Genomic DNA, 27696 nt, shown 5'->3' with positions numbered 1-27696 from the left:
TTATTCCCCTCTATCCGACTTGTTTTTTACACAGATTTAACAGATAAAACAGATTTATACATCACTTTATCAAACATTTGAATAAGACAAACAGAAAATTGATTTCGCAAAATTCTTTGGTGTACGTTCAGATGATGATGCACAGTTACTCATTAACCAACATTTTGCCCGACTTTTTTAATAATCAATCTGGCATATTCCAATGCACTTCTTGGATTATATTGAAACAAATGAGGTACGAAAGATATCAGAGAGACAGTCAAACTCATAAATCGAAAATAAACTGACAACCGCATGGCTAAAAATGAAAAAAAAAACCAAACAGACAAACAATAGTACACATGACACAACATAGAAAACTAAAGATTAAGCAACACGAACCCCACAAAAAACTAAGGGTGATCTCAGGGGCTGCGGCAGGGTAAGCAGACCCTGCTCCACATGTGGCACCCGTAGTGTTGCTTATGTGATAACAAATCCGGTAAATAGTCTAATTCGGTAAGTCAAATTCATGAAAGGGAAGGGTATTGTAGTTACGACGTAAGGAACATATCCGATATCATTTGTGAAACGGTTATTTCATAACGGTCAACCAACTCATGATGGCGTCCATAAAATTTACGACGGGATGATTTCAACTTCACCATTTGGAACTCTTGGTTTAATAGCTTCCTTGTGAGCAGCAACCCTCTATCAAGAAGTTCATGATAGGAAATACATGCACGGGAATATCGTATCAATTGGGAGATATATACTCCGTATGCAGGTGCTGCTGGAATGTTGCTACTTAGAAATGAAAAGATCACAATTGGAAAGCAGAAATCATCTCTTTTGGCGTAAAGTTTTGTTTTCAACCGACCCTCATTGTCAATTTCTAGATATAAGGCAAGAAATGAGGCCGACTTTACTGTATCTGGAGTATCCTTTATCTCTAGTTCGATGGGATAGATGAGTTCAACATAGTCACCAAACTTTGAATTATTTAGTGAAAGAACATCATCTATTTAGCGGAAAATAGAATTAAAGGATGATGCTAACTTCTTGTCCTTCTTCCTAAGAATTTCCTGTATGAAGTCAGCCTCATAATAATAAAGAAACAAGTCGGCAAAAAGAGGGACACAATTTGTACCCATTTGAAGGCCGACAGTTTGTTGAAAAAAACACGTCCTCCGAACGTAACAAATATTTTGTCAATCAATAAATCAAGCATCTTGATAATGGCAGTTTCAGAGAATTTTTTGTTTGAATCAATGCGGGGACAACAACATATTTGTCACAGAGGTAGGATAAGTGTTTTGCAACATTTGGGACTTTAAAGACTGACGTAGCATGGGCGTTTATAGATCCATTCAGGTTCTCAATTCTGATTTTTATCAACGAACTCACTGCTTTAATCCATTATGAAAGAGTGTCCACGTCTTGCTTCTCGCGCTTAACCCAGTGCCTGGCCTAATCCTCGACTGAATCCATTAAAATTTTAAAGTTGTATTTTCAATTGATTGCTTTAGGCTCACGATATTTCGGACCTTTAGATAACACAGTTCGCTAGGAAGTGTTATTAACAATGTTGAGGTTACCGGTAATAAAGTGTCCAGCCGGGTTATATGTGAATTGGGAACTAACACAAGTGAAATCAGGAGGTTAAGACTTGAAGTCGTCAACATTGAGAGCCTCCAAAAATTGTTTGTAATTGAAATTTTTTAGTTGCAATAGGTTTGGTAAAGATATAAGAAATGATTGGCACAGACTGATCTATGAAATAAAGGAGTTTTTTCAATGAAACTAATCTATGATGAAGAATATTGCCTAGGTTGACGCCATCGAGACCTTTGTTGGCAAAGGGAAGATTAAGGAAATATCTTTTTTCTTTTTCATCTTTGCCACTGCGGACTGGCTTGAAAAGTCTGTGACTTGCAATATCCGAAATCGAAGCTGTAAGCTTGTATGGGTTTAAATGAGGGTTTGTAACAGTGGTTTCAAACCATAAATTGAACAGAGAATGAAGTTTAGAAAGGGGAAATGAATAAAGTTTCGTGCGAATCTTAGGAATATCTAACGGCTTTTGCATAAATGGCAGCAAGTCATTAATAGAGACATCATGCAGAGTAGGTGAACACATCGAGACACATTTTGGGGGGATTTGATACAAATAATAAATTTTAAACAACGACTAGAACACACCCGTGATATAGCGGATCCGTGACTGAATTAAGGTATATAACTAAACGTAGCCTTATTTTAGTATTGGTATTGTCATCAGATAAAGGCATGCCGATTATAAGATAAACAGTTTTCTCTTCTTTTAAACTCTTTTTGTTTAAACCCGTCGACCTGGAATCAATTATTGATAATATTAATTATTTGGAAAACAAAGGTCCTGGAATTGAAATTGCCTTTATTTTTTAATCAACAGCATTTTCCTATATCAGTTATAAATAAAGTTGAATTCTTTGATTCGCTGTTTTTTCTTCATGCCTGCTAACAAATTGAAAACTGTACCTATACGCCTTATTCAAGTCCAGATTTTTAGTATCAGTATTGTTATCTAAGAAAGTCTTACTGATTAAATAACTACAATAGGGAACAATTTGACAATGATTGAATTTAGTAGTGTCAACCCTGTGATTATGACCCGTGTATATAGCAAAATCCTAAATACACCGTTAGGTGGTGCGCCTGTCAGATGCGGAACGTACAGATAAGATAAAAGGTAACAGGTGGTAAATATACTATTGGTATCGGTATCGGAATCGACCCGGAACTTGTTCTTTATTGGCAATATTAATTAAGTAGAAAACAGAAGGGTCTGGAGTGGTGTAAATTTTAATCTACACCATTGTCCTATATTAGCTATATATAAAGATGAATTCTTTGATTTGCCGTTTTTACCCCATGACGGCTGACAATTGGACCTCTTTATTTTAGTATTATAGATATATGACAAAAGCAACAGTTGTTTATAAATATACAAATCTTACAAATCGCGTAGAAACAGACAAATCAAGGTAAAACAAACAGAAACAAAAAACAATCTGTGCACTCAAAAAGATTCGAGACACGAGTAAAGCGACTCTTGTTATGTCGTGACGTATCGATGTCAATTATACAACTGTTATATTCTAATTTCTCCGAATTCCCATTGAAAGACGCGTCTTGCGTGACGTGCATGGACTTTCGCATTATATGGAATTCATTATCATGGTTGTGATCTGACGTAAACACTCTTCCATTAAGAAATCAGAAAGAGGGACAACAACCGGCACCACTCAAGTTGTCCGGCTCCTTTTTCGAATCGGTTGACTTATACGATGTGTCTGTATCTCATCGCATGAAAGACATATTAGTCCTCAGGACACCAGATAATCTTCCGATCAGTAAAATTGTCGAATTTTGAATTGGAGTGACCATTATTTCTTGAATCTTCATTTCAACGAGATGTAATGAGCAGTAACATTTATATGTCATTTTTATTATCTATATAGGCTGTGTTAACCATTATATTCTTTCCTTGTTCCCTTTAAAATTTCTACAAAGGCTAATGTGTATTAAATATTTGGATTATGTTTTGATAACAAGCAAAAAAAAAAAAACCCGGTAGGCCATATGTCGTAATAATGTGGGAGCATATGGTCCTTTCTTTTATTTCTAAATCCAAGACATTATGACAATAGATTGTTCTGGGCTGATGTACCCAAATTTCATGACATTTTAACTGTTATGTTCTTTGTTTTGCTCAGGCATACTTCGTTTTCAATATAAAGGAATAATATTTAAGTGAAATATTTAGCTAACTATTAAACCAGGTTTAATCCATCATTTGTTATCTAGGGAAATGCCTGCAACAAGTCAGGAATATGAACTTTGTTTTCCATTTGATTGAATTTTTTTAGTGTGGACATTTGATGATGGCTTTCTGATTTCAGTTTTCTTGGATTTATTGTTGTTTTACTCTTTACTCTTTACTATTATATTTTTTTGAATACCAATATATTACATTCATAAATCAAAGCTTGCTAAAACTGTCAAATACAATCAACTACAATCAGAATGTTGTCGTACATGTGATAACATACTGTCTGCTAGACGGACATAGAACATCCAGAAAAATGTTTGTCTTATGAACAATTGACAGAGTAAATGAAAAAATAGGGTCCTTAATGCTCTTCAACTTTGTACTTTTTTGGCTTTATAACTCCTAGTATATTGATCTGAACGTGTTATGTAGACGAAACGCGCGTCTTCCGTATTAATCCCGGTATCTTTGATAACTATTTATATTTATATGAGATTACTTTTGTCTGTTCTCATTGATGTCCAGGTTTACCGTATGGTCATTTAGCAAAATACAATAGTACGTACCAACAAACGCAAATGATTACCGTAACACACTAATTTTTACAACCTTACCAAGAAGCGAAAAGGTGTGTAATCACAGAACGATTTAATGAAATACACCATCATAATGTCATGGACGGAAACTGTTAAAACATAGCAAAGCGTGACAAACAACAAAGAAAAGAGAGGCGGAAGATAATTAAGGGATAGCTGAATCCTTAAGTCTAAAACGAACTATATCTTACACGCACGCAAAAAAAGGAAAGAAAATATGAAATACGACTAAAAACAAACAACAGTCTTATTGCAAAACATTTTTTTTAAAACAACCTGTCCTTTGATTTTAAACAGGATATATGGAAACGGTTACCCAGAAATGACGATACGAAATAACAAGAATTAAGTAATTTGACTAATCAGTATCGTAGATTTCCTCTGGCGGCCATGATTTCATTTAATGAGACCTCAATGTAGACGATTTAAGATCACCTTTCGAGGGTCTTCAAAACATTAATCACAACTGGAAAGGAAACAAACTATATTGATCACCATTGTAGTGTACCAAATAAAGGCAACAGTATTATAGCGCTGTTCGAAAGTAATAAATCGATTGGCAGAAAATCGGACATGCGTTATTGTCGAGCCCTGCAAATCCATAACATTTTCCAATCTTTCTTGTTTCACTCACTGAAATCTGGGTAACAAACTAAAAAACCCAAAGGAAACACTTTACATAAAAGAGGAAAACAACGAAACAACAGAAACACTGAAGTGTGACAAAAAAAGAAAACGACGATATATAACACATACAGAACAAACTATAAGATAACAACTGTTATTTCTCTGACTTGGTACAGTACATTTTAAGAAAATAATAGTGTGTTAAACCTGGTTTTGAGTCTAGCTGAACCTCTCACTTGTATGACAGTCACATCAAATTTCAATATTAACCACTGACCACTACAGGAGAGCACGCAAACGATTGATCACCAATACAGGGCAACAGAACCGTTGGTCACCAATAGAGAGCATTCAAATCATAGAACACCATTGGAGACAATCTCATACATTCCTGATTTCATCTGGTGGATACATAAATTGTTGTTCGCAATTTGAGGGTACGCAAACCATTGATCACTACAAGAGACCATATATACCAACCATTGATCACTACAGGAGACCACAGCAACCATTGATCACTATTTGAGGTCTTTGTAAAACGGTAATCATCATTTGACGACACATGAACCGAAGGTCCCTACTGTAGAGCACACAATCTAGTGATCACCATTGGATAACACACACACATCATTGATAATTTTTGGAGAGCACAGTAACCTTTGATCACAATAAGAAGGTAAATCAATATTGGATGATTCAGAAACCTTGATCACCAGTGGAAATTATACAAACCATTCATCACCATTTGAGGGTATACAAACCATTGATCACCATGGGGTGGTGAGGGTTAGGTGATGATTAACAAAAAGACATTATTTGAGTAATTACACTCTAGTGATTACCATTGGAGGGTCCAAACATCAATGATCACTATTTGAAAGCACTCTAACTGTTGATCTCTATTAGAAGCACAAAACCGTTGATCACACTTGGGCGGTTGAGAAAAAAGTAAAATAACAAAATATTGAATTCAATATGAAAGTCCCTAATCACATGGTTAAATCAAATGACAAAACACATCAAACGAATGGACAACAAGTATCATATTCCTGACTTGGTACAGGCATTTTCAAATGTAGAAAATGGTAGATTAAACCAGGTTTTATAGCGCTAAATCTTTCACTTGTACGACAGTCATATTAATTTAATAATATTGATTATGATGTGTGGACAAAACAAACAGACACGATAGGTAAAAAGAGCACAGATAAAGGTAAAACGTAGTGTTGTCAACGGTTAACCGGTTAACCGTTTAACCGTTTGAACGACCGAAAACCAAATACAAAAAAAAAGAAATACCGGTCTACCGGGCATTTTAAAATTTTGATATATTTGCATTGAAATCACTGAATAGTTATGTTTTCTTAAAAAAAAATCGTCGTGCTAATTAATTTGACAGATCAATTGTCCAGTATATTAATTGCTATTGCTAATCCAAAATATAAAATTTATTAGAACTTGTCTATCAGCTCGAGACAATATCTTAAGGAAACATAATTAGTATACATGCACATGTTTTTTTTAACTGTAACTTTAAATCAGTAAACGATTTAAATTTATTTATTTCATTATTTCATGTTTGTTCTAATATTGTTGAGACTTAAATCTGAATGTAAAATCTCCGACGTGCAAGACTTTGTCATACTTTAAACGAAATGCTAACTCAATAATTGTGAAATGCAAACCAATGTAAGTGTTATCAATGTATACTTGGTAGTACGAGTAACAAGCCTTGGCATAATCATTTCAAATTGAAACATCCACATTCAAACTTATTTTCGGAGACAACAAGAGAAATTGAAAGAATCATGGGTTTCTGACATATTAAATTCTACGGGATCACGAAATTTTGTTATTTTTTCCAATCTGAAGTTAGTACAAACGCCGTAGTTGATACGGTGTGTTTGATTATCAAAAGCCAAACTTCGCCAGGAATCTTTTACAGACAAGCCTTATAATACCGAAGGACAAACTTCAATTCATCGTAATATAAAAACGTAAATGTATAACATATATGGAAGGTTGTCACATTGACACTTATACTACATCTTTATATATATATATATATATATATACATTTATGTGTAAGGTACTATAGATAAGGCCGTCAACCATAAACTAACATAACCGGTTAACAGGTTAATCGGTCGAACGATTATCCGAATAGCAGGTTAGGCAAAAATGTACGATTTGACAACACTAGAAAAAGTCTAATTCTGTAGGTCACATTCGTGAAAAGGGAACGGGATTGTAGTCAAGACATAAGGAACAAATCCGATATCATCTATATAACAGATATTTTATAACGGTCGACCAAGTCTTGATTGCGTCCGTAAAATATACGAAGTGATGATTTCAGCTTCCCAATGCTTCACTGTTGGAAAAATTAAATCATCTTTTTGTCGTAAAGTTTTGTTTTCAACCGACCCTCATAGTGAATGTTCAGATATAAATTATAATAAAGTGACAAAATCAAGAGCTCAAACACATCAAACGAAGGGATAACAACTGTCATATTCCTGACTTGGTACATGTATTTCCTAAGAAGAAAATGGTGGGTTGAACCTGGTTTTATAGCGCTAAACCTCTCACTTTTACAACAGTCTCATCAAATTGAAAACATTGATGACCTTTGCAGGGCACACACCGATCATTCACCGTTGGAGGGCACACAAACGATTGATCATTGTTGGAAGCCTCACACCCCATTGACTACTGTAATAGGGCGCAAAAATCATTTATCAGCATAAGAGGTCCACAAACCATTACTACCCAATGACCCCCATTGAAGGTTGCACAAACACCCAATTGATCACCTCAATCTAGCCATTGGTCACCAGTGGAAACACCCTCACAATTTAAAGTCACACAAACCATTGACCACTATTTGAAGGCACCAGAACCGTTGATTTTCATGGGCGGGAACACAAACCATCGAACAACGCTTCCATCGGAAGGTACCTTCACCTTGACCTTGTTCATATATATTCCGTAACAACATCCCAAATACCCGGTAATAAACGATGGTCTTGAAGTAAATAATCTGGGAACTGACGTTGTTTATCATCTGAATAACGTGTAATAGTATTATTTTATTTGTCTTTATGAATATTACTTTTACTGTCTGTTTTGGTGATATTTATTCGACTCGTCATTGTGTTATTGTGCTTTTCGAAATGTTTGTATTCTTGTCTTTCATTTAATCTTATATGCTTTGTCTTTCATTTAAGCTAAATTAATATACTTTGTCTTTATGCCTTTTTGTGCTTTTTTGTTACATATTTGTTTGTTTTTATAGTCAAAAAGATTATTACACAATGTTGACTGCTGTAACCCTATTTTTGACGTTTTACCTTTTATGTCCAATATAATGGAATTTGATGCTACTGCCATACAAGTGAGACTCACTGAAAGGTTTAGCTAGCTATAAAACCAGATTTAATCCACTATTTTTTACCTAAGAAAATGACTGTACCAAGTCAGGAATGTTTCAGTTGTTTTCCATTCGTTTAATATGTTTGAGCTTTATGTTTCGCCATTTGATAAAGGACATTTCGTTTTATATTTTCCTTGGAGGTTCGGTTCTATTGCTATGTAGCTTTTTGGAGACCAATATATGATATTCAGAAATCAAATCTTGAAAAAATGTCAAGCACGACCAACTGATGACAACATGTTGTCGGACATTTTATAAAAACACTGTCCTCTGGATGGACATTTGAGTTAATTTATAAATAAAGAAATGTCGGTATACACCATACGACATTACTTTAAAAAAGAGGGGCGAAAGATACCAGAGACTTAGATAAAAAAATTAACATAAAAAGACAAACAGACAAATAAAAGTACAAAGACACAACATAGAAATCTAAATTGTTACATGGGAGTTTTATCTAGACTTAGATAAAAAAAAAAACAACAACATAAAAAGACAAACTGAAACAGACAAATAATAGTAGAAAAGAAAACAGCATAGAAAAGTAAAGCTTTACATGGGAGTTTTATCTATTGGTGAGTTTAGATTTTCTACTGGTATCTGTAGTAAGGCTCCCAAAAATGCCTCATCTCGCTCTTTTGAAATATAACCTCAGGATCATGTATGTTAGTGATTATTCTTGGTTGGTGTTAGTTACTTTGTATTCATTGTTACATACCGTACTGCAAATTCTAATTTATTCTAATGTTTTTATTAATGTCTAAAAATGGGACAGAAGCAGGTTCGAAATAGTAAAACTGACATTCAATGTTTCAGTAATGATTTACCTTCATTAAATTTTCGCAATGGCGTAAATATCATTTCACATTTTTGCCAGTCCTCCCGGATTCGCAAAATTAATAGATGCATTGGTTTTTGGAATTTCAATAAGGCAAGTTTGTATGTTGGGAAATATTATAGGTTTTAGTACTATAATATATGGGTTTTTGTCATTGTTTAAGGCTTTGCGGTGAACTTTTGTATCTTGAATATTGTTATTTGTGGGTAGTTTTTTATTTATACTTTGATTTGCTTCTTTGTGTAAATGTATTTGATAATGTTTACTTTTAATTCTTTTGTAGTATATTGAGTATGCTTAATTTGTAAATACATAATTTTGTCTTGTTCATCATTTCAATGTTTTTAATGACTTTTTTGTAGACAGCAAATCATTTAGGGTTTACAAAAAGTTAAAGACGGATTTATAAGTTACAATATTAAAATAATTTGATTGCTCTGAATACTCATATATCTTAATAGTTTCAGTAAGGTTTTTGGGTTTGTTTTTTTCTTTTACTCCAAGTTTAAGTAAATCCTGTCTTATTGCATATCATTTTACATTTCTAATATTTTATATTTTTTTTCTCTTTTATCTACCAACTATAAAGTTTTAATTCATTTTCCCAACCAGAACAAAGATATTCCCATGATTTCGGCGAAAGCAATAATAGGAAATGACAAGCCATACAAGTCATAAATATCTATTTTGAAAAAAGACTATGGAAAATCCAGGCACAATAGATATCAGGCTTATAATTTAATGCGCCAGAAGCGTGTTTCGTCTACATAAGTCTCATCAGTGACGCTCATATCAAAATAGTTATAAAGCCAGACAAGTACAAAGTTGAAGAGCACTCAGGACCCAAAATTCCATAAAGTTGTGCCAAATACGTCTACAGTAATATATGCCTGTAATAAGAAAATCCTTAATATTTCAAATAATTCATACTTTTACAAACAGTAAATTTATGAAAATGACAATATCATTTATAATTTTCCAACACCAAGAGCTGACTACTGGGCTGCTGATTCCTTTGGGGACAAAACGCCCACCAGCAGTGGCATCAACCCAGTGGAATTAATAGTTAGCAAAGGTACATGGCTAATAATTTGATATGCCAGACATGTGTTTCACAACTGTTGTAGATTCCAAACTGTCCAGGTCACGTATTAAGGAATTAAGGTCATTAACTAAATGACTAACATAGATTGGTAAATCAGAAAGCTTCATTGGGTGACATATACAGATATATGATAACACAAAATGCCAGTTCTATACCTTGTCCTGGCTACTGAAGGGTTTACATAAAGAGTGCTAAAAACATCCATCTCTTCAAGTTTTATACTTGTTTAGCTTTCTACCTTTTCTTTATCTAGGCTTAACTGATGAGTCTTTTGAAGACCAATCGCATGTCTGGCATATCAAATTATAAGACTGGAACCTTTCATAACAATACTTTGAATTTTTTTTTTTTTTTTGTTACCAATTTTCCAGGATTGAGGAAAAATTATATTTGCCGTGAGATTAGACTTTGTGGATAAACAAAAATTCGGACAGACGCCTAAAGACACAATGTAGAACTATGAACTTTCTATAGAATTTTGTGTGTGGTACAATTCTTTCATAACATCATCATCACCAGCTCTCAAATGGAGACCAAATATTTTTTCTTCATGAAAACAAAACAACTTTGTATTTTTATTTTTATCTTTTATTGTTTAGATTTCTCCAGAGAATCTCTGGATTAACAAGTCTAACAAGAGAATGTACACATTATAAATGCTACATCTGAAAACATTAGTAATATTTCTCTACTTGTTAAAGACTCAGTCAAAGTACAATCAACAATATATATATTATTATCAATATACAATTTTCAATGAATGAAGCCAAATTGTCTCCCTTGTTTACAACATAACCATTAACATTATCTGATTTAACCAATCACAATTGTTCATTTGTATACATTTGTAGATGAGCTGTTGGCTTAAAACTTTCAAATTTAATTTAACAGACAAACTTAAAAATGGAATGAGTTGGGTTTTTTCACAGCAAATTTTTTTTTTATCAAAAGGATCTAGTCATAAGAAAATATATGTACTACAATTTTAAGATCCAATTAATAAATTTAAATTAAATCAAAAAGGCTAATTATTATTTCTGCATAATAGATTTTGTGTGACTAGAAGATGATTGCAATTGCTTTTTTTTTCTAGGTTTTGATATCCTATAAAAAAAAAATTAAGAATGAAAAAATAATTTCACCGAATAGGCTAGACTATTGTCAGGTTCAAACCACTAAAATCTGGAATTCAAAATAAATTTTCTTTTATCCTTGAATTTTTTTAATTTTTGGGGGTAAATTTTTTTTGCAAAAACTGCCAGTTTCACATCATAAATGAACTCTTCTTTCATCCTTCAACAAGCGAGATCAGACAAAATGCTCTTCAAAAAAGTCTATTTTATCATGTTGATGGCAAAAACATATAATATCAAATTATCTGTGTGAATATACATTGAAATAGACTTAAAATGAGGCAAAAAATATGAAATAAAAATTTTTAAATCATTATAATCTTATAACTCTTAAATGATACTTTCATAATAAATACACCTAAAATACACCTGATGTGTCATAAAAATTTCATCATTTCTATAAATACATCATAAACCTTCTTAACAATCATACTTATAAAATAACAAGAAAATGTAATACATACACACACATATATATAAAATGTAATGACCCCATAAAAACATGGCACTAGTTACTGTAATATTTACATCATCTACATCACAAGTCAATGAGTTAGCATCTGATATGATCAATCCTATTTTTCTACGTGTAATGAAACTTCAATCTTTTAGAAATTTTTGATAATAAGATTGTGGTTTTTTCTCTCTTTTAATTTTATTATTTTCCCTTAAAATGCTTTAATTTTGATAACAGTTTTATTTTAATTTTGTATTAGTCAAAGAAAGCTGGGATTTGACCATGCTCCTATTATAAGTTATCCAAAAAGCTATAGTTATAACACTTAAGGGTGTGGTAAAAAATTTATTTTGAGTAGTTTCACAATGCTTAATACAATGTAATTACCTGTGTAACTTGCTGTTATTTATGTCTTTTTGATACAGAAACATTATTTTTTTATAAAATGAAACGAAATATACAATTGATCATAACAGATGGAAAGGTTCGATATAAATTCACTTTTTCACAATTTATGAAGGTATGAGATCACAAGTGAATAATAAATAAACAATAAGCACTTTCTGATTATAAATAACATAAATTATACATAGACAGCAGCACATTAGAGAAATAAATGATTTTCATCCTCATCTATGCATCTGCAATCAGCTTATTTGCTCAATAATTAAAAACCTGTGTGTGAATTCATTTTAAATGATCACAATTTTCAAGATTTTTTATAACCATTATTATATTATCATGAAGAGAAATTCTTAAATGTTAAATTTAATATAATGTTGAAAATAAATGTATATGCAATTATTCCTTATAAGCAAGGAAATGCAACAAATTCACAAATATATATATATATCATAAATATCAATTACACAGGAAAATTCATAAACATGATTTTAGTACTTATTCTGTATTAGTTTAAATGAAGCTAAAACGCTATCTAAAAATAAAAATCTAAGATAAAAAGCACTTTTCTCAGAAATAATTAACAATAGAACAAATTAAAAATATCTCTTAAAAATATAACATTTGTGATGCACTAACAAAATGTGTAGCACTTTTCCATGTTCATCAGAAAGTAAATCACCAAGATTGTCTGAAAAACATCCCATATAATTTTGCAATACAAATTGCTGCCCTATTTCATAACATGGGTATGTTTATCAAAATGCAAAAAAGAGAATGAAATAGCACTTATATATGTAACTAGAAAATTTAATAATAGCTACAGATGTTTGGTCTTCCTAAAAAGAGAAAAAAATGATTTTCTTTACTTGCCCAACTTTGAATAAGTAACTCGGCACAAAAAACTACTCAATCAGTAAAAAAGAATTAACATATGACCTTGTTTTCAATTAAATTATTCCATGATAGTTATCAAATAAAATACTATCAATTCAGATTTGCATATCACCTTAAGCATGGCTACATGTAGATCATGTAAACAAAAAAAAATGTTGAATAAAATCTTCTATTAAAAATTGTTACTGATATTTTTTCTTTTCTTTTTAAATAATTATTTTACATTTTCAATTCTATGAAGTCTTTACTATTTAAATTTTTCATTTCTATGGACAAATAAAATATCTGCTACCTTCATTTAGTTAATTACTTTCCTCATATGCAATAAAAAACATTCCCAAAATAAAGGGGGAAAAAAGTTCATGTGGACCTCTTATGAATAACAAAAAAAAGAGCAAATAAAGTAAATTAACGGGAGAGTATTTAAATCAATTGTATCTTATTTAGAATAAAAACCTGAAAGAACTTAAATACCATCATGGTAAACCTATGCATTGTTTTAAAGTACCATATATGGTACATGTATCTTTAATATTCAAAGGAAAAAATAAAATCGAAATCCATCACAAGTCTAAAATATTTCTTCAATAATTATGTCCTAAGATAAGGGTAGACATTGCTTGCTTTCAATTTTAAAATCTGAACGACAAACAAACATATTTTCTTCATAGAAACTTCATCGAATTTAAGTAATAATATCAGTGCAACTATTTTATTTTGAAGAAAAAAATCTAGACTTGGTACTTTTAAATAATACTGCTTTTAATCAGAGATCTATTCCTTTACTTTTCTTTTATATATTTTTTATATTATTTTTGTATTCATGGACACCCATCCATGCCATCCCTCAACATTTTCTAGCCCAGCCTTGAACCCTGTAAATACTGAAACACATGCACAGTACATATATTGTAATTTACATATTGGTAGTTCACCATTAGTAAGTCAAAAAGACATTTACATTTGACATATGCATAGTACCATAAAAATCAATAAAAGATGTTTAATTTCCATAAACTGTTGTTGCATATAAAAAAAATATAGTTTGAGCCAAATTTTGTAAAAAAGGAGAATGAATGCTGAAACAATTTTCAATAATAACTGTTTAAAGCTACTTTTGTGCCTTTTCTAATAATGTTTCCAAACAAAATCTGCCTAACACAATGAACCTTTGAAGAGTAAGCTAAAATTTTGATAAAATTAATTTTAGAGTAATTATCTGGAAGATTGGTGTTATTCTGCACTATTGTAGATTCAGGGTTTTAATTTTCAAGGATTTCATTGGTTAAGATGAACCAAGTATTTAAATGTTCAATGAGGTATCTGTTTCCTATAGAAGTTAATTCTAAAGATGGACAAATCCACGAAATCTAGTATCCATGATTAGATTTTTTTCTTCTTTAATCTACAGGATGTAATGTAAAATGTTTCTATTTTTAGGATAATTACTTTGTTTACTTCGTGAAATCTTCTCACATTTGAGTGACACGTGTGAAAGTATTCTTTAAGATAATGTCAAAGTTGACTGATATTTAGAAATATCCCAACTTATAACAAGTTATTTCTAAAAAAAAATTAAACAAAAGGTGGCACATTATTGACATTCTATCAAAATGAATTCGCAGTAAAAAAAAGTAAAATATTTCTATTTTTAGAACCAAACTTTGTTTACTTCTTGACTTCTTCTCACATTTGAGAGACACATGTGAAATTAGCACTAAAGATAATGTCAATGTTGACTTTGATATTTACAAATATCCAAATTAATCACATGTCAGTTCTATAAAAAGAAAAGAAAAGATATAACATCATTAACAGGTATTGAACAACAAACATCTGGAAACTCAAGAAAAACAGGAAACAAAACTTTAAATAAATTCTCTTTAAAAAGGACTTTTAATATAAGACCCGAAAAGGGCAAAATGTGTGAAGACCTGATCAAAACGACAAACGATATATCACTTTATTGATATTCCGCTGAAAATGTTAATAAATAGTCGTACATGAACCTTTAATGAGTGTTTTGTTTAGACTTGCCAAAATAAAACCAAAATTGATGTTGATAAAAAATAATCGCTTTTTTTTAGTTATACAATAAGAGTTCACTGTATTAAATATTTTTTTTTTAGAAAAAATATTCTCATGAGCTGTATTACAAGAGGTAGACCACAACAAAATGCATTATCTGAAATATACAGACAAATGTGATTTTATAAGTATAATATTTGATTTCAATAACTTTTCAGGAGGGGGAATATACACATTTTGAAAGCTTGTAACTAACAAAAGGAAATTTACATCCCTGAATATTCATTCCATTTGTATGCATTAGCAAGAAATATCTTTATGCATAAATGCACGTCAACAACAAAATATACATATATATCATAAACAGTATATATATGAATAATGGAAACGTTATTTGTCTTTTGACTTGTCTAATTCAGCATTCTCACAAAAATATAACATTTTCTGACCAAGGTCAAATCAAAAGTCAAAACCTGAGCTGATCTGTATGAGGGAAACCATGAAACAGTATAAAAACTTCATGTGACAAACTATACGGAAAGAATGATATACACCAATACAAAAAGAAAAGAATTTACAATTCAGACTGAACACAAAGTTTTCAGACATATTCAGGACAACTATAACCTTTTTAGAAAATCTGTAAATAGTTCACAATAATGCTTAATCTATTTGAACAAAAATCTATCCCTTATCCCTGTCTATCATTGAAAAGCTCCTTTACAGCTCTCAGACTACTGGCCATGAATATCAAATAGGCTCTAACTTCAGAAAATACAGATGAATTAAAATGAATATTGCAAAGATTTCATTCTGAGGTCATCATCTGCACAAACCAGTAGTACATAGTACACGTTTCATTCTCTGAACAATATATATCGCTGCCGGAGCTTCTTACCATAACCATGGTAACCAATATTCTGATTTTACAAAGGAGCAGGCGTCACCTGTCTATGGCACAAGTTAATCTAGTTTATATATATATTTATCACTATTTTTTCTTTGAATGGAGCATTTCTATCAAAAGAGTCTGGTCCGGAATTTCATTGTTTAAATGCTTGTAGTAAAGAAATTCTTCTGCACGAATACTTATAACCCTAACTTCTGGTAGCCGTAGTAAAACTTGGCCAAATTTGTCTTTTAAACTTGGATAAAAGTTAATACAGTATTCCATTAATGCTGCATTGATATTTTCTTGGCACTGCTCCACATGTTGTCTGTTCTCTAGCCCAGGGACATCTAAAATAAAATATGAATACAAATATTTACTTCTCAATTCTGTTAAAATTTCTTTCATTCAAAGAAACAACTTTAACATGATAAATGCAAATATCCTTATAGATATAAATATATTAGGCAAAAAAATCATGACTATTTAATGAAAAAATGTATGGAACACCTCAACATTTTTTCTAGGGGTTATTAATATTCCCTCGTTGCAACTGAATGAGAAAAAAATCATAAAGAATTGTAACAATGCTTTAGCTGGTTTATATCAACAATGTTGCATGTTTTGAAAAAAACAAGTGAACATGGTGAACAGTTGGTGAAATATTTTTGAAGAAATCCTAATCAGAAGAGGTTCTGCTTGTATTTGGTTCTACATGTATGTGTATTTTCCTGTGTTTTTATCGTTGTAAATTTTTGTTCATAAACATAATAAATTAAGTTAGATTTTACAGTATAAAGAATTTCAACTGATGGACTTACCTGGATTAAGGAGAATCAGGTATTTCAGACAAAGATATTCGTTGACATCAATTTTCAATTCTCTCATTTTTCGTACCATGTCTCTTATCCTATCTTTACAGTCTGATAATCCTAGTTTATCTAAACAATCTATATTTAGTCGCTGACCATTTCCCTAAAATAGAAATTAAGTTTAATAATCCTAATTTATCTAAACAATCTATAGTTAGTCTCTGACCATTTCCCTTAAATAGAAATAAACAGTCTATAATCAGTCCAATACTGACCATTTCTCATGAATTCACTGGGCAAATTACTGTTGGCTTTAACATGTGTTTCAATCCCAACATTTTTAGTATGATTTTATAAAAGTTTTGAAATCAATACCAATTCCATACCATTAGTTTAATCATATATACATACTGTTAACAATATACAAGAGCTTTGGAAAGCTGTTTGACTGTAATCACAGTTCAAATGTAACTTTTTTAAAACATTTTTCAATGTTAACTTTACATTGACTAAAATTGTTTCATTAAGAATAAAGATTTAACTATTTTGAAAAGTCTTCTAGTGGAATAAATATCTTGTTGACATTTTTAAAATGAACATGAAAAAGACTACACAAAAACATTTTGAAAATAAATGAAGACTTACCATTAATACCTCTCCACTCCATGTATCATGAGCAAGTCTATGTACAAAGTCTAATATTAAAATCTCACTCCAACTGTGTTGTAATAGTTTCATTTGGTCTTCAACCTAAAAATATAAACACATTCCATTAACTATGATCATATACAGATAGAACAATAAATGGAGCGTTCTGCCCTAGCTACTGAAAATTCAAACTGGCTTCTACAGTTTTAAATATATATTGCTTATATACAGCTATACATGTAGGATCACAAAAATTACAGTTTCTGCTTCTAACTGTGAATTCAAAGAACACAAACTGCCAACAACACACAAATCTACATTTTTTTGTACATAAACATTATAAACACACAAACTGTCAGCAACACTCAAATGTTTATAAACAAATCAAATTTCCATTTCTGAATGAAAACTCTGTTTAGCATAAAACATAGTGAGGACATCTAATCGCTCATTTTGTTTGCTTCCTCGTGATATGCTAGGTTGTAATTCATTACATTTGTTACTTTACTAGAAACTTTGTGTTTGCTTAGCATGCTTAGAAACAATGCAAGACTTAAATCAAGGGCCAGCTATATAAAATATATTAACTATTTCTACTTACAGATACTTAGAATGGAGTGAATAAAAAGTGTGTGCAATCATATCAATAGACAATATATTATTGTACATGTATAAAATACATGTTTGTATGTACAAAATACATGTTTGTAAGTACATTTGTACATGTACAAAATGTGTATGCAAGTCTAAAGATTTTTTAAAACCTTTAAAATACATTGAACTCCCCATAACATGCATACATTTTTTTTTATGGTACCGGTCTTCAATCATGACAAGTGTATTTCTAATTTATACTAAAAACAACCATTTCCATTAAAAAGTCCATAGAGCATTTACAGTTCTTTAAGCCATTATTATTAGTACATGTACTTTCACCTATGTACAGTTGTACTTAGCTAAATTTACTTGTACATTTTTTCTACCACCTAGAGTCTGCATGTACTTTGATGTAGCACACCTACCCATGGTGTTTACAAAAATGTATGTAATTATTTAGTTACTTGTATAACTATTTTTTTTTTCTACTTATGAATATTATGTAATTGTAATTTATGACAATGTAAATGTATTAGTACACAGTATTAAGTTGTCCCTGCAGTACATCACCTGAATGATGGAATGTTCTTACAAGACATGCAAGATTTGTGACTAATATTCTTTTTATTTAGGGTAAAACACATATATGTCTGTTTCCTGCTTACTATAAACAAAAATATGGGGATGGAAGGCACAAAACTTCATTTTCTATCAAAAATCTGGATAAACTATCACACTTTTTATTAAGTACAATCTGAATTTACACTATATATGTCCTATAATTTTGCACATCAAACTGTTTCCAAAATGTAATGTCAGATGTAATTATAATCCATTGTTTTGCAAATAAATTTGATTATAAATTATCTGAATGACACAACAAAATATTGAGAAAATCAAACAGACATACATTATTTTTACTACAGCATATAATTTTATAAATGATTATTTTGTGGAGTTTTAAAGTTTTGTGTACTTAATTAAGGGACTAACTACATTTGTACTTCAGTTCTTTAAGTGCCTGACACATTAGCCACATGACAAGATAACAAACAAATAAAATGTTTAATCTATCTTCTTCTTCTATGCAAATATATGGTCAAGTTACATTCTGAAGTGTCTGCTTACATTTTTACATCAACAGGAAAGTGTGCATCCACAACATGTCATCATACTCATTGTGATGTCACTTTTATAACTAAAATTTTTAATATTCAAATGCACATATTACAAAAAAGTAATTGGTATTAGGCTTGATTGATCTGATTCCTTTTACAATATACATGAAATATGCAACAGTTGTAGCTGATTATCAACACATATACATTGTATATCTGTTTATAATTTAATGGACTTTCAGTGGCGGATTCAGAACTTTTCCTAAGGGGGGGCCTGCTGACTGATCTAAGGAGGGGCCCGCTCCAGTCATGCTTCAATGATTCCCTATATAATCGACCAAATTTTCCCTACGAAACCTGGATCCCCGCATGACTCTCTTGTACAGCTACAAACATTGTTAAATGTAATTTAGCTAAGAAATAAACCTGAATAAACCCTACCTCTAAATGTATGGCTGTGATTTAAAAGTATACTAACCTTAAGTTCTTTAAAATAAGTAGAAGTCCTGGCCCACTCCACCATTAGAAATAATAGCTGATCTGACAGTTTACAAATCATCTGTAATAATTTGATTGGCTGACTAAGAATATCTTCAGCACCAAATGCATTATGAAGAAATGATAAAAGTTTGTGTTTGATTTCCATTTCATCAGTCATATTTGCTTTCATATTTATAATAGTCTGAGGCACAATTGGTATAACAGGTGGTGCCATCTGGTGATGATATTGATATGATGGCATGGAGTAATGGTTCCTGGGGTCGTGCATCATCGAAGGTGGATGGAAGTTCTGGGTCATGGTGTATGGCGATTGTGGGTGTGACGTAATGGGCGACGGCTGGGAGGAGGACACACAGCTGATGTCAGAGTTAGGAGAGTCAGGCATGGAAGGTGATGGCATGCCGGACATGTTTGAGCTGTTATATCCCATGCTGTTTGAGACCATCTGTGAAATATGTTGTAACATTGCTGGGTCTGGTTTAATATCCTCATCTGGACTTGTCATCCCATTCTGTAGTCGTATTTGGCATTGTGCCAGCATCTGTTGCTGTTGTCTAACTGCTTGTTGCTTCAGTGCTCTGTCTCGTTTATACATTGGGCCAAATTTGTTCCTTCCACCTCTCATCCTGTCTGCACGTACAGCTAAAAAATATTTTAAATTTAATATACAAATTCAAAAAAAATCAATCAATGAAGTTAGTAATTATATATATACATTAAGAAACTATCAATGCATTAGTTCTGTGTATGTACTAAACTATGAAATAGTTTTTTCTTTAGCATTTCATGTACATTTAGGTAGGTCCTCTAATTTTCTTTTTACATGTCTGAAGTTTGTTATCCTATGAATACACAACATATATGAATTTCACATGTATTAAAGTAATGTAATTATCTATCATCTAAAGATCAAAACTTACCTTCTAATTTCATACCAACATTCAAACATTTTTGAAATCTACAAAAGGGACATCTCTTTCTTTGTGCTTTGTCAATTAGACATGATCTATTATCCACACAGGAGTACACCTTTTTATTTTGAACTGTTCGTTTAAAGAAACCTGAAAATGTTAAAAGTTTATATGTTAATAAATGTACAGCATATAGACAAGATTGGGTACTATTTTTGTTTGCTTTGGCAAATTCCTATTTTAACATTTTTTACTTCATTTTAACATGTTAATATGTGAACAATTTGTACAATAACAGAAAACAGTTGGTGTTAAGTGCCAGTCTTTGTAAAAATCAGGCAATTTAGGTAAAATTCAAAACATGATCAGAAAAAACCCACTGAGCTAATCATGCTATTTATTACTAACCATCGTCCTGAGTTAAAAATAATTAGTCTTTCGTTTGTGTGTGTCTGGTAATATCAAATAACTTGGTTAATAAATTGGTTAGAATGATAGCAAATTATAGCAAATTACAGAGTTATCTCCCCTTATTTGTTAATTTCTAGTGCATTTCAACCAAATTGTATCTTCTATTACCAGAACAGATAACGGATATAAATGTTATTTTTGTCCATAACTACATTTTATGAACTGAAATCAATGTCAAATTTGGTGGGTTTTTTTGGTCATGTTTTCACCACTGCCTGATTCTTAGGCAGACTGGCACTTAAATCTTAAATTGAATGCAGTGTTTATTGTTACCTTCATTGTTTAATGTACAGGAGTCTAATGGTTAATACAACCATGGTAACAGAAATTAAGAATAATTGGTTACAAGGGTTTTTCATACAACATCCTATAAATTTGGATCTGCTTTATGATTCCACTTTTCTTATTACAAATAATACAGGCTTAAAATATAATTTTCTTAAGAATAGATTTTGTACCTTCAAGTTAATAGGTTCTTCTATGCAATGGGGATATCATAGATTTTGCTCAATTAAAAACAAATTGTGAGATTTAATTATTGTGTCACATGTGTCAATACATGTAGGTGTACATGTGTACATGTGTATATTGATGTACATTTTTACCTGTACAGTTAAGGTCATTTTCATGTACCAAAATATATCTATTTAATTCTAACACATAACTCTGTCAAAGAGAAATATGAGTTGTAAGTCTGTCAGTAATATATTTACCTTTACAGCTTTCACATGTAAGTAGACCGTAGTGGTATCCAGAGACCTTGTCACCACAGACTGGACAGAGCTCATCCCATCCAAACTTCATGTCACCAGAGTACTGCATGTCATTACTAGAGGATGAAGCTAAAAATAACAAAAGTTTTTCTCATTAAAATTATCAATCACACTCACATTTTCTGTGAAAACATAGATTCAATGAGGGAGTAATATTGGTCATTCAAATGACAAATCTAGAGGATATGCATACACTTATTACAGTGGATGTACATGATGTATAACCGAACATAAATAAATAAATCAAAACCATTGAACTTAACATTTCCAGTTTAAAAAAATCTGTATAGGGTTCCCTCCATGTAAAATCACCCATAACATAAGCATATATAAGACAATCTCCAAATTCACTTTCAGGCCTTTGTACAATGTCAATGTATGTAAATAAGTTACTTAAAATGTTATTGATACATGTAATTAGAAAAATATTTGAAGTTCTCCTGTGGAAAACAGGAAAAGCAGATCATAAGATGTGCAAAATGTCCATTTAATGAACTACTGAAACCCATGATGAACAAAGACTTTAGTGGTAGAATTTATTACTCTTGACTTGAGTCTCTACTTTTATTTTTAACATGTTTAAAATTCCGCTTGATGCAGTGAAAGAACAATATTTTCCATACTGGCTTACAGTGTGATATGAAAAGAATTTTATTAAACCAACAGAAAACACATAATTGAAAACTTGTTGAAAGTTTAAATATTTATTTTATCGGGGTTATTGTACTCTCGAACAACCAACACAGGGCACGACCTCTGAACTACTTTGTGTAAACAGCACATCAGGGTTTCACGGAGAGGTTATCTATGATCAACGTAACTGTATAAGCAATTCTGTATCGTTTCTACTAACTTTTCAAATTAACTGGCTCCTCTGTTTCGTCCATTTTGATGAAATATTGAATTTTTCATCTCATCAAAATAATGACAGCATCCATTTTAGTGCATAATTAGGGCACCTTCAATTTTTAAGAGTTGCACTCAAGGGAAATAATTCAAAATTGTATACCAATATAATGCCAACATTTCAATAGACCTGTTTTGAAAGGAAATACTTTAAATAAAAAAAGAATGATACATAAGATTTATTTAAAGGTTGGTTTGAAAAATATATCTAATCGGAATAGTGATCAATTTCAGAGTTAAAGGGCTATATTTAACCCACAATCAAAACAAATAAAATTACCAAGAGACCGTCAATGCCACAAACTGTAAACGAATTACCTTCCAGACTGTTTAAAATGTCAAAATTTATAGAATACACAGTACATTATCTAAATCAACAGATCAAATGATGTCATACACAATAAACTATGAACCACAAATCATACTTTAATAAACATGCACTAATCATGATTAAAAAAAAATCAAAGATTCAACATGAACATTCTTTCAAAGATAAATATCAACGAATTTCAGAAATGTATCCCCTACCAAAATTATTCTTTAAAAAATCTATGTTTGAATATTTGCATCATGTTCCGATGTCCATCTATTCAAATTTAATTTATTATGTTTTTCTAACTATATTTTTTTTTATGAAATGTTTTTAAAAAGTAACTTCAATATAAAAAAAAAAATTGAAAAAAAAATTAAATCTGCATATGTGTCATGTTGATTCCGAAAGAAATTTTCAATCAGCTGATTTAACCCTTGGCGGACCTCGCGGAAAACCGCATGTCAAACTTATCTATGCCGGCGAACATTTGGACGCTGATAAAACCGTTTTAAAACCAATAAAGTCGAATGACAACTCATGAAACAGCAAAATGTTAATATAAAAACTATTATTTAATAGAAATAAACAATATTTGAACTTAAAATTAAAACATATAAGGATGCCGCAATTATTTGTATTCCTGCTTACCTTCAACGTCGAGAGGCCCGTTAGTAGAGCCAGATTCAACACCATTTTCTCCATTCGATAAGGAATTTTGAGCCGAAATATCTAAATCAAGTCTTTCCGTATGTTGAATCATTATTAGTAACGTTCATTAAATTTTAATTAGTTATTAAGACATCCAAATATTGAGAAAGAAAACCAAATCATCTGTAAACTGTAATCCGACCTGAGGTTTTAGTACTGAACAAATAGATCTAGACACCAACGCGCATGCTCAGTCCAGAAAGTAGGACACATTTGGACAGTGAGAGTAAACAACTTAGTCAGTAAACCGAAAATAATAAATTTTGTCGCATTTAAGCATTTTATTTCAAGAAATATGTATATTTTGATAAGATGTTATAATTTTGACATGAACAATGGAAGGTAAATTATTGAAGTGCTTCGGTTTATTGATATTCAATTAGAAGGTGTAACAAGGTACGAGCAGGTACTTAACCGTTACGATAGATTGCAATATTGATCTTTATTGACAACTATTACTGCAAATTTATCTGCAGGTACAATTATAATATGATAATCTAACCATCGAAGAAAAAACACGGTAACTTATTCCATACATCCTCAAATTATTTACAGGGGAAATCTTGGTATCAGATTAACTAAAAATTTCATTATTTAACTTTTGAAGATGATCGGAGATGCAAAGCTCAAAAGGCTGCTGCTGCTGCTGCTAGCAAAACAACACAAAAAAATTATAAAAAAAAACAACACAAAAAAAAATGCAATCAGTGATCCCTAGCGTCTGCACAGTGAAGTGCCTACTTCATGATTAAGAAAAATTACAAGCGGCTCTTAAGGAACGATTATGCAAAAGTCAACAAAAACACGAAATATTATTCCAGAAAGATCTGGAGTTTCAGAAGTTTTGAAATGAAGGTAATTCAAAGCTTGATTAAAAGAAAGCTGAAGTATATGGGCCATGTCGGTTATTACGCGATCATTATGCAGTTGCCGTTAAATTGCACTGCTTCACAATTTTTGCCATTTCATTTAACCATTCAATATGGATTCAGTATAGACTGAAAATTGAAATTATAACTTGAAGACATAGTACAGTACAATTGACACAATATACTAGTTGCATTATTTATCGCAATGTAGGTGTCTGGAGTTCATCAAAGTCTACCACCTATTACTACAAACATTTGCTTAACTGTTAGGAAACATAAGGAAGTCAATAGAATACTGAGAGGACACGTACAAACAATAACAACAACCTGTGCTTTGGTATTAGCATTGTTACCGTGTTTACAAACAACCGGTGGTCCCATATGATTTTCATTTTTCTTACTAAAATAAAACCGGTAATAGTTTTGTTAGTTTTTGTAATTATAATAAATAAAATTTTAACTCTCACGGACAAAGCTAGCCCTAGAAAAAAATATTTTTATGTTATGTTTCATTTATGTCCCGTACTATCAACTATAGATGTATTTGTATAGTTTTAAATAACTAAGCTGCAATGAGCTATCCCGGAGAACATTTATGATAATGTGGATGGATACATGGTCCTTTATTTATTTATTACATATTTAGACCATTTCTCTATTCTTTATATATTATCATCCCGTTATTCCTATTGTTTGCCATTTTTTCTATCCTTTTCCCAACAGAATCATGTTTTTACTATTCTGTTATCCCCATACAGGTTCTCATGTATCCATGCAATAAGCGACAAATTAATACCACACCTTTAGCTACACCGAATTTTGAACTAAGCATACATTTGTCACACACTTTTCGTTTACAGTTTATATGGCAATACATATTTGAGATATATAGACACAAATCCAAATACAGAATAATGGAGAGTTAAAAGCGGGTCCAATGCAACACATCTGAAATGATTGACTGTAATATAGATACAACAACATCACACCAATAAGATTCAACTAAACATTACCATTCACGCTTCCTTAAACAATCAAAAATTGTACAAAATTCATGCAATCTGTACTAGGTTTATTGAGAAAAAAATCTCTTTAATTTTTTTTAGATATTCAACGAAAGAGTAAAACTTTGCCATGTGCAGATAAAGATACATTGTTTTGTTTGTGTTGCTTGTTAATGTGTCAATGACGTAGAAGCAGTTTTTAACAGTTTCTTTTAATTATAATCCGAGCAACAGAAAAGTCACTAGCCTATAGCAGGTAAAACCATAACTTGACCTTTAATATTGAAAATTATAATATTTATACCGAAATTTTTGCAAAAATTCTATGTGACCGTAACCCGAATATTTCAGTCTTTAATTGTATTCCACCGATCTACGATTATACTACTTTAACTCCCAAGTAGGAAAGATCAGGGAGGGACTGAATTATTAGGATTATACCGCCCCATGCATCGAAAATCACAAACTGACAAGACGGAGGAGGATAACACTGTCTGTGTTACAAGTAAAAGGTCGGCTATACGTATAGGATAGGTAGGATAGGAATAGTGACGGCATCGGTGATTATCGATGAGGAAGACTGAATTTATGACAAACAAACCACGCAAAAAGTTAAAAAAAAAAAGACATATAAAAGATCACTAAAATAAACATAACGCAAAAAAACGAAAAAAAAAAAATCAAAATTGAATTTCATGTTTTTTTTTTTATTATACCTTATTCGTTTGATATCGCACGTTTCTTTTATTTTTTGTTTATTTTTGGGTGTTGTTAGCGTTCCTGGTGTTGATGTATTCGGCCTTTTTTGTTCTACAATCAAGTAAAGTATTTCCTTTTATACGTTGTTATCCTGCATTTTATCAGGAATATGACAACTGTTTCCAATAACTTTGATGTGTTTGAGCTTATGATTTTGCTATTTGATTACTGAGGACCTTTTTTGAATTTTACTTGGAGTTCGGTATTTTGCTATTTTAGTATTTTTTATATTATACTAGAACACACCCGTGATATCGCGGGTTAGTGACTGAATTAAAGTATATAACTATGCGGAAGCCTTATTTTAGTGTTAGTATTGACATCTGATAAAGTCATGCCGATTATAAGATACACAGTTTTCTCTGCTTTCAAATCTTTCTGTTTGAACCCGTCGAACTGGAACTTATTAATTATTGGAAATTTTAATTATTTGGAAAACAAAAGGTCCTGGAATGGAGTATTTTTTAATCAACAGCATTGTCCAATATTAGTTATAAATAAAGTTGAATTCTTTGATTCGCTGTATTACGTCATGCCCGCTAACAAATTGAAAACTGTACCTATACGTCTTATTTTTAGTCCAGATTTTTAGTATTCATATTGTTATCTTAGAAAGTCTTACTGATTAAAATACTACAATAGGTAACACTTTGACAATTTAGCAGTGTCAATCCTGTGATTATGACCCGTGTATATAGCATATTAATCCTGAATACACCGTTTGGTGGTGCGCCTTGTCAGATGCGGAACGTACAGATAAGGTGATAGGTAACAGGTGATTATACTATTGGTATCGGTATCTGACTTGACCCGGAACTTCTTAATTATTGGCAATATTAATTACGTGGAAAACAAAAGGGCCTGGAGTGGTGTAATTTTTAATCTGCACCTTTGTTCTATATTAGTTGTATATACAGTTGAATTCTTTGATTCGTCGTTTTTACGTGATGACGGCTGACAATTTGGACCTCGTAATTTTAGTATTATAGATATACATGAGCTTTGTCCGGAATGGTGACATCAAAATATTATCACAGATTTGAAACCGGGAAATAATCGAGCGATGATTCACCATGGGGGAATGATTGCATCCTCTTTGAATGTT

General features: G+C 31.4%; 1 protein-coding gene across 3 annotated transcripts in view; it reads right to left on the bottom strand.

Moving 5' to 3' along the window:
* Positions 1–10968: 10968 nt before the first annotated feature.
* LOC134708142 (nuclear hormone receptor FTZ-F1-like) overlaps positions 10969–27696 on the bottom strand; it is a 42550-nt gene continuing 25822 nt past the window's right edge. Inside the window, exons 1-7 of one of the 3 annotated variants that reach the window (XM_063568454.1) lie at positions 23900–24140; positions 21973–22101; positions 20798–20938; positions 19855–20519; positions 17659–17763; positions 17023–17176; positions 10969–16551 (exon numbers count right to left, since the gene is read on the bottom strand). In XM_063568454.1, the coding sequence (XP_063424524.1) occupies positions 16304–16551; positions 17023–17176; positions 17659–17763; positions 19855–20519; positions 20798–20938; positions 21973–22101; positions 23900–24011 (1554 nt within the window). In that variant the 5' untranslated portion in view covers positions 24012–24140 and the 3' untranslated portion in view covers positions 10969–16303. Of the gene's footprint in view, positions 16552–17022; positions 17177–17658; positions 17764–19854; positions 20520–20797; positions 20939–21972; positions 22102–22885; positions 23385–23899; positions 24141–27696 lie in introns of those variants that run through there. The other 2 variants (XM_063568457.1, XM_063568455.1) reach the window with 2 other exon arrangements.

Source organism: Mytilus trossulus, chromosome 2 (genome assembly GCF_036588685.1).
Source record: "Mytilus trossulus isolate FHL-02 chromosome 2, PNRI_Mtr1.1.1.hap1, whole genome shotgun sequence".
Lineage (NCBI taxonomy): Eukaryota > Metazoa > Mollusca > Bivalvia > Mytilida > Mytilidae > Mytilus > Mytilus trossulus.
The sequence above is the reverse complement of the archived record's forward strand: the minus strand, read 5'-3'. Positions and strand labels throughout refer to the sequence as shown.